We start from the raw sequence: 9,286 nt of genomic DNA on the forward strand, positions 1-9,286 counted from the left end.
TTAAATAAAAATAAAATAAAATAAAATAAAATAAAATAAAATAAAATAAAATAAAATAAAATAAAATAAAATAAAATAAAATAAAATAAAATAAAATAAAATAAAATAAAATAAAATAAAATAAAATAAAATAAAATAAAATAAAATAAAATAAAATAAAATAAAATAAAATAAAATAAAATAAAATAAAATAAAATAAAATAAAATAAAATAAAATAAAATAAAATAAAATAAAATAGGCAATGATTTCAGCTCAACAAAACTGTTTCGGCCAATACCTAAAATTCATTTTCAATTGCTGAAATTTTGTTGTCACTAATTTACTGTAGGACACATGAAGCATCACTTCCCGTCTTTATAGACCGAATCAAACACTAATGATCGTGCACACAGTGCGATAGAGTAAACGATGGCAGCATGTTGTTTTTGGTTTGGTTAGTGAGATGGTTTGATGGTCACAAGTTCAATCCCACAGTTCCCAGTTACAAACACAAACAGCAGGATGTCAGGAGGTCGCGGTACACTGATGAGACAGGAAACACCTGTCAATGTAGCGTCACCGACTGGACAATAACAGGCGGGATGGAAAATCCTGTCCATAATGCAGCACTACATCATATCTGTAGAGCAGAGGACTTTCCAACCGGATATGTATCACACTATCCTAAACTAACACAACCGTGACCTGGGACACTCAGCTTTAGGTTAAAGGGACAGTTCACAGTTCAAAATGTGCTGTTTATTTACTCACCATCAGCCCATCCAAAATGTAGATGATTTTTTCTTTAGTAGAACAGTGAAGAAGATTTTTAGCTGAAACTGTGCTCCTTGCTGATTCATTAGTCAATGGCTACCAGCACTTTGAGAGTCAAAAAAGCACATCAGGCAACACAGAATGAATCCCCGTGACTCCTGATGATATATTGAGGTCTTATGAAGCGAAACGATCAGTCTGTGCAAGAAGCTAAACATTATTTACTACATTATCACCTGTAATCCAGAACCTCAGGCAAACGGTCCAGAGTGATGTTCGGTTCACAAACGAATCATTCTTCTGAACCGGTTCTTTTTAGTGAGTTGAACCAGTTCACCAAATCAGACTGAAGCACCTGAAACAGTTCAGGGCTCGAGCAGCACAGATCTACAAGTTACTCAATCAAAACTTACTTTCAGACGCCTGACAGTCACTCCGACTGGAAATGAGCTGAAATAGCAGAGAATCTGATCCTATGATGAATGAATCATTCAATATTCCAGTTCCTCCAACAGTCACGGTGAGCTGATGAAGACTAGTTTATTCACTTTATATGCTTTAGACACATAAAACATCCACATTTCACTTCATTATTGGGTGCTTTAATAATATAATTGCGTATATGTTATGTCATTGTGTGATTACGTACATGAACTAGTGAATGAACCAGTTGCACTGGTTCTTGCACAGACTGATCGTTTCATTTCATAAGACCTCAATATATCATCAGGAGTCACGGGGATTCATTCTGTGTTGCCTGATGTGCTTTTTTGACTCTCAAAGTGCTGGTAGCCATTGACTAATGAATCAGCAAGGAGCACAGTTTCAGCTAAAAATCTTCTTCACTGTTCTACTAAAGAAAAAATCATCTACATTTTGGATGGGCTGATGGTGAGTAAATAAACAGCACATTTTGAACTGTGAACTGTCCCTTTAACCTAAAGCTGAGTGTCCCAGGTCACGGTTGTGTTAGTTTAGGATAGTGTGATACATATCCGGTTGGAAAGTCCTCTGCTCTACAGATATGATGTAGTGCTGCATTATGGACAGGATTTTCCATCCCGCCTGTTATTGTCCAGTCGGTGACGCTACATTGACAGGTGTTTCCTGTCTCATCAGTGTACCGCGACCTCCTGACATCCTGCTGTTTGTGTTTGTAACTGGGAACTGTGGGATTGAACTTGTGACCATCAAACCATCTCACTAACCAAACCAAAAACAACATGCTGCCAAATCTTCTTCACTGTTCTACTAAAGAAAAAATCATCTACATTTTGGATGGGCTGATGGTGAGTAAATTAACAGCACATTTTCATTTTAGGGTGAACTGTCCCTTTAACCTAAAGCTGAGTGTCCCAGGTCACGGTTGTGTTAGTTTAGGATAGTGTGATACATATCCGGTTGGAAAGTCCTCTGCTCTACAGATATGATGTAGTGCTGCATTATGGACAGGATTTTCCATCCCGCCTGTTATTGTCCAGTCGGTGACGCTACATTGACAGGTGTTTCCTGTCTCATCAGTGTACCGCGACCTCCTGACATCCTGCTGTTTGTGTTTGTAACTGGGAACTGTGGGATTGAACTTGTGACCATCAAACCATCTCACTAACCAAACCAAAAACAACATGCTGCCATCGTTTACTCTATCGCACTGTGTGCACGATCATTAGTGTTTGATTCGGTCTATAAAGACGGGAAGTGATGCTTCATGTGTCCTACAGTAAATTAGTGACAACAAAATTTCAGCAATTGAAAATGAATTTTAGGTATTGGCCGAAACAGTTTTGTTGAGCTGAAATCATTGCCTATTTTATTTTATTTTATTTTATTTTATTTTATTTTATTTTATTTTATTTTATTTTTTCACTAAACATTATTTGTAGCGCAACTTCTATCCAATAATCGCAATAAGCTTTATTGCTTTTGATATGAAACAAAGTTTGAGCTTTCAAATATTGTCAATTTTATAACAAAACTCAAACAATGTACAGTACAGTAAATGTTTGTGGTAAAAGCCGAGAATGACTCTGGTCATGTGATCTGTTGCAGGACTCGGAGTCGTTGGACCGCTGCATTCAGAGCGTGTTATCGGCTCTGTATCCTCCGTTCAGCGCGTCGGCGGCCACCGTCCTGTGGCAGCTCTTCAGTGTCGTGGAGAGACAGTACCGCGGAGACGGCCTGCACTGCTTCATTGACTTCCTGCTGCCCGCCAAGAGAATCCTGCAGATAATAAAACAGGAGGCCTGTGTGAGTACTGTCAGCTTCAGCAGACGCATTTTCACAGAAGCATTTCAATAAAAAGTCAATAAAAACAGTGGGCAATATCTGCTAATAGATCACATTATTTTTAATTTAGCAAATATATTATTATTTATAGTAAAATATATATTATATATAATATAATTATTCTACAATACTTTTTTTAATTTATTAATATATTAGTAAATGTTAAAACAGTAACAAAGGTTAATAAATGCTTTAGAAGTATTTAATTTATTTATTTACATTTATTAATTTAGCAGATGCTTTTATCCAAAGCAACTTATAAATGAGGAATACAACAAGCAATCCATGATGGAGGCAAATAACACAAGAAGTGCTCGTAATAAAGTTTCAGACATTGTGTAGCATAGTGCAAGCTAATATTTATTTATTTTTTAGTATATGAATGCAAATGTATTGTGCATAATGCAAATAAAAAACATATTATTCATTTATTTTCATTATGCATAATAAATTTACATGCATGTCCAAAATAAATAATATAATATAATATAATATAATAAAACACTGTTTTTATTATTTGACAAGCATGGAAATAAATAAATAAATGTTTTATGTGCATTATGTATGATACATTTACGTGCATATCCAAATAAATAAATATTTTTGTTTGTTTGTTTGTTTGTTTGATTGGTTGTTGTTTTTTTAATATATGTATGTAAGTATTTACATTATGCATAATATCCATGCTTGTTGAATAAAAACTATTAAAATTTATTTCTTTATTTGTTTGTTTATTTATTTATTTTGGGAACAGCATGGTAATTCATCATGCATCACGCTATCTTTAAACTCGATATTATGTATTGGTGGCCTGGTAATGCGGTTCACGCAGGTTTGCTGAATATTTTATTATTTTGTCTCTTCTTCAGATATTGTTGTTGAAATCCATAGCGCTGCAGCTAAACATGTTCAAGCCATTTAAAGTCTCCCAGAGAGAAATCTTGCGAGAGTGGGAACATGAGAGGAGGAGGAATACTTCAGGCTGAAAGAGGGTTCAGTATTGCTGTGATAAACAGCCCAAACAGAGCGTGTTGTGAGCTCACTGCAGTGAACTTGGCAAAGAGGATCAGGCTGAAATGAAAGACCTGCTCAGGGAGGCTTTGTATTTCTGCAGGTTAGCGCTGTGTGAGCACATAGCTGAAACCTTACGCTCCTGTATTCAGCGCTGCTGTTATTGCTCTGAGACGAGGGCTCTCAGCAGTCTCATTTAACTCAGGCGTGATCTTTGAGGGAGTCACAGCGTGCTGAAACTTACATGTTCCTGCTGCATCATCAGTATCATTATACAGCAGCGTCAGGGAGTCACTAACAACGCTACTAAATGAACTGTTTTTTTAGTAGCATTACAGTAGCTAAATAGCGAAGCTCTTTTTTGATGTACCATGATAAAATGCCTTTTTCACACTGTATAGCCTGTGCAGAAATCTCTCTCAAAAAAAATATTGTGCAGTCTGATTCATTGTAGTAGATTGGTCTGTTTGTTCACCACAAAATAAATAAATACATTTATTTATTTATTTATTTGCTGAATGATTTGAGTCCCTGCATGGAATTTTACATAATCTTTTTTAATTTTAATTTTAGTTTTTAGGTTTAGGTTTTAGTTTTCTCATTTTATTTGCTGATTTTAACAAAAATTACATTTTTTAAAAATAATTTTAATAATTTTAATTTTTATAATTTTAATTTTCTTTTTAATTTTGGTTAAAGTTTTAGTAATTTTGTTTTTGTAATTTTTTTTGTAATTCTGTTTATTTTAAATACGCCTATATGTATTATTTAAATACATTTTTATTTCAGTTTTAATTTTAGTACATCAAGTTGAGCTAAATGAAAATGAGAAATGAACGAGCTAAAATTAAAAAAAAAGTTTGTTTTTATTTTATTTTATTTCAGTTAACATTTATTTTATTCCAATTAACGAAAAAGATTTTTCTAATAATTTTAGGTTAATTTACTATAAACCCCCTGGTTCAAATGGTCAATTGCTGACACCCTAATTGAGAGCCTTTATGTTACTGTGCCAGTATGCTGCCTTTTTATGTTTTAGAATAGGTATCATTTTTGCAATTCTGTTGGGTGACTCAAAAATTACACATTTCACTTTAAAATATATATTTTACAATTGCATAATGTTTTAAATCATTGTATTTTTGTATCTTGAAATCTACTTCAAGACAGAAATAAATTAATGATTGCAAACTGCAAATAACTGCATATTGTTGCTTGTACCTGTACGAAAAGTGGCATTTTTATCTGATGAATTCATCCTTTTTATTTTCCACAGCTGCGATTCAAAGGCCTGTTGCTGTACCACGAGGGATGGCCACTGTGTTTGCATGAAAAGGTGGTTCTGCAACTTGCACCCCTGCATAAAGTACGTCTACGGCAGGGAGATTTCTACCTGCAGGTGGTTCCCTTAGGCCGCAAGGCTGCCAAACTGGTCATAAAATGCCTGTCAGGGAGCGGACAAGCCATCGCAGAGATCCCTGTGGCCGAGAGCATGTACGGCAGCGTGTTCACACCTGAGTTCCTGCAGAATGTAACGCATGAGCGCAACCTGCACCCTCTCCAGAACTGCCTCCTCAGTACCGGCGCTGTGGTTTACCGAACGCCCTGGAAGAACGTGGTCAATCCTTTGTTCGTGACCAGCACTGCCGACGCAATCATGCAGGCGCGGAGCAGCGGCGGGACCCTGCGGGGTCAGCTCAGCACCTGCAGCACCCACGGATCCACAGGAACGCTCAGTTCCCGAGACTCCTTGGGCGCTGAGTCCACCGTGTCCGAGCCAGTCCTCAGCGGGAGCCTCACGGATATGGGCATCAGCTCCCTGCACTCGGAGGATTCGCCCTTGCAAAAGAGTCCCAACTCCCTTCCCCAGACACCCACCTTGGGCAGCCCAGATCAGGGATGCATTCGAGGCGGAATCGGCAACAAAATCCTCTCGTTCAGCACAGACCTTAGCAATCCCGGCCTTCGCAAGAGGCATCCCAGAGACTCTGCGGCCTTCGAGTCGCGTCGGCTTTTCCGCAAGTCCTACATGGAGGCACTGCAGAACCCCATGAACCTCGGCTCCAGCTCAGAATCAATTCTGGAGGAAGGGACGGAATCTGAACCAGGAGCGCCTCACGGCTCCGTCACAAAGGATCCGATCCCTCGGAGAACCTGTGATCGTGGATGGCTGGGAGGAGATGAATCTCGCAACGGTTCTCCCGCTGTCCATCCATCCAAGAGCGCCGAGTTCAGTCTGGGTGAGAGACGCTCCAAATCTCTCGAACGTACCAACAAGGCCTTGCAGGTTAAAGGCCACCGGGCACGGTCGTCCTCCGGTGGATCCGGTAGCGGCCTTCCCAAGAAACTTATGAATGGTTATGCATTTCGTTTTGGAAAATTGGATTTGGAGGCGGCCTTTCCTGGCATCGAGAAACGGAGCAACAAAGAGAACTCAGGTAAAAACGCTTTGTCAACTCTTTTGAGGTTTGCCATTCCAGTGCCAAGGTCATGGGTTTGATTCCCAGGGAATGCATGAACTGATCAAATGCATACCTTGAATGCAATGTAAGTCTCAGGGGTGTCCAATCCTGCTGCTGGAGGCCCAACGTCCTACAGAGTTTAGCGCCAAACAGCTCGAACACACTTGTGTGGAAGTTTCTAGTGAGTCTGAAGTCCCTGATTAGTTGGTTCAGGTGTGTTTAATTAAGGTTGGAGCAAGACAGTGGCCCTCCAGGAGCAAGTTTGGGTACCGTTGCTGTACACAAAGAACATGGCAAAGCATCTTGTTTGGGATTTTTTCCCACCAAGAACTAGACCAGAACAAACTTCCCTTATCAAATCATGGCACTAGTAACACTAAGATCACGGTTTCGATTCCCAAGGAATGCATGAACTGATGAAATGCATACCTTTAAAATGTCACTTTGGATAAAAGCATTTGCCAAGTGCATAAATGTAAATGTCACCATATTGTACATCAGGGGTGTCCAATCCTGCACCTGCGGGGCAGTGGCCCTCCAGGAACAGGTTTTCACAACCCTGCTGTACATAAAAAAACATATCAAAGCATCTTGTTTGGGATTTTTTCCCACAAATAACAAGACCAGGACAAGTTTCCCTTAGCAAATCATGGCACTAGCAATGTCAAGATCATGGGTTTGATTCCCAGGGAATGCATGAACTGTTGAAATGCATACCTTCAATATAATTGAATCAGTTGATTTGCATGAATCATTTGAATGAATTGATTCACTGGAATGAATATGAATTTCCAATGCTATAATGTTGCAAACAAACTTTTTTTATCAGTTCATTTACACAAATCATCTGAATAAATTGATTCACTGGAATGATTCAGAATTTCCAATGCTTTAAAATGTCGCAAATAGACTTTTTTGAATCAGTTCATTTACATGAATCATCTGAATGAACTGATTCACTAGAACAAATCAGAATTTCCAATGCTACACATGAGTTTCTTGTCAGTTTTGCTGGGTTGTTGAGATGCATACCTTTAATATAAGTCACTTTGGATAATAGCCAAATTAATCAATATAAATGTTACCATACTGTACATCAGTAAACATGCTTTTATCCAAAGGGTTGGAGCTAAACTCTGCAGGACAGTGGCCCTCCAAGAACAGGTTTAAGAATGCGGCAGAGCATCTTGTTTGGGATTCTTTCCCACCAAGAACAAGACCAGAACAAGCTTCCTTTATCAAATCATGTCGCCCGAGGCCTTAAAGGGACAGTTCACCCAAAAATGAAAATTACCCCATGATTTACTCACCCTCAAGCCATCCTAGGTGTATATGACTTTCTTCTTTCAGACGAATATAATCTGAGTTATATTAAATAATGTCCAGGCTAATCCATGCTTTATAATGGGAGAGGATGGTAGCCCAAAATTTGTAGTCCAAAAAATTGCACCCATCCATTATAAAAGAAGTCCACAAGGCTCCGGGGGGTTAATAAAGGCCTTCTGAAGCGACGCGATGCATTTGTGTAAGAAAAATATCCATATTTACAACTTTATAAACCTTAATCTCTAGCTTCCGCTACGTATGCACGTTCATGAGAGAGTGGCGTCCAGTGGATGACGTAAGACGTAGGCAAACGCGGAAGTGACGAACGCAGAAGTGACGGCGAAACAAAACACCGGTCGCAAATTAGTAGTACAAAACGAGGATTTGTAAAGAAAAATGTCGGAGGATTTCGATATAATCCAAGAGGACACTGGTTTTCCTTTGCTGTAAACAAAACTTGTTTCTCGCGAGACTAGCATATTCTCACCGGAGTTTACGCTACACCTACTTCCTACGTCATCCGCTGGACGCCACTCTCTCGTGAACGCGTGTATGACAGTTAGCGGAAGCTAGAGATTAAGGTTTCATGGATTAGCCTGGACATTATTTAATATAACTCCGATTGTATTTGTCTGAAAGAAGAATGTCATATGCACCTAGGATGGCTTGAGGGTGAGTAAATCATGGGGTAATTTTCATTTTTGGGTGAACTGTCCCTTTAAGAGCCAGGTCTGGTTCCAGACAGTTGTGGTCCAGTGGGTAATTATCACTTGCAGCAAACTCTGGGACCATCAACGAGCTTAGATTTTCAGAAGAGACAGCTTGTCATTCCTCTGGCATGATTTTATGGCTTGCGACCGGCTGCATGTGAGGGCTAATAGCGTGTGTGTTTTGGAATGCTTCAGCGGCCCTGCCCTGTTATAGAGGGTGCTTGTCTTTCCGACGTGTTTGCTGTACCCCAAAGGCACGATACTGCACTGAATGTGTTGCCAGGGAGACTGCACTGTATATTTAGCTCTTCCTGCTATTGAGAGCTTGAAAGAGAGCGTTTTGCCCTCCGTCTGGCACTTCTGGCCAGGGGTGTGTGTGGGGTCTATCCGCAGGAAATTCCAAACTGTCCGCCATTCTTAAGATTTTGGGTTACTTTATCACGTGAAAGACTTGTATCACTAACACCGTGTCCTAACTGTGCACAACCAGATACATTTATGAGCAAAAACCCTGTCTTTTCATATTAATCCAGTTAGTTGATCCAGCTGTGCCAAGTGACATTATACTTTGTCAGTCACTTTATTTTCATTTTCATTGTATTCCGCTCCACTCACAATGAAATTTCATTGGTCCAAAATGATGCACTATATAGCTGTACATAAAAATAATATTAATATTAATAATATTAATAATAATGATTAGGAAAATCTTAGGATTAGGATAATTATTATTCCCA

General features: G+C 38.9%; 1 protein-coding gene across 1 annotated transcript in view; it reads left to right on the forward strand.

Moving 5' to 3' along the window:
* LOC107729805 (uncharacterized protein KIAA1755-like) overlaps positions 1 to 9,286 on the forward strand; it is a 38,169-nt gene that overhangs the window by 15,945 nt on the left and 12,938 nt on the right. Inside the window, exons 2-3 of the mRNA XM_016540506.1 lie at positions 2,804 to 3,001; positions 5,328 to 6,489. Coding sequence (XP_016395992.1) covers positions 2,804 to 3,001; positions 5,328 to 6,489 — 1,360 coding nt within the window. The remainder of the gene's footprint in view (positions 1 to 2,803; positions 3,002 to 5,327; positions 6,490 to 9,286) is intronic.

This window comes from Sinocyclocheilus rhinocerous, unplaced genomic scaffold (genome assembly GCF_001515625.1).
Source record: "Sinocyclocheilus rhinocerous isolate Xijiao unplaced genomic scaffold, SAMN03320098_v1.1 scaffold1510, whole genome shotgun sequence".
NCBI lineage: Eukaryota > Metazoa > Chordata > Actinopteri > Cypriniformes > Cyprinidae > Sinocyclocheilus > Sinocyclocheilus rhinocerous.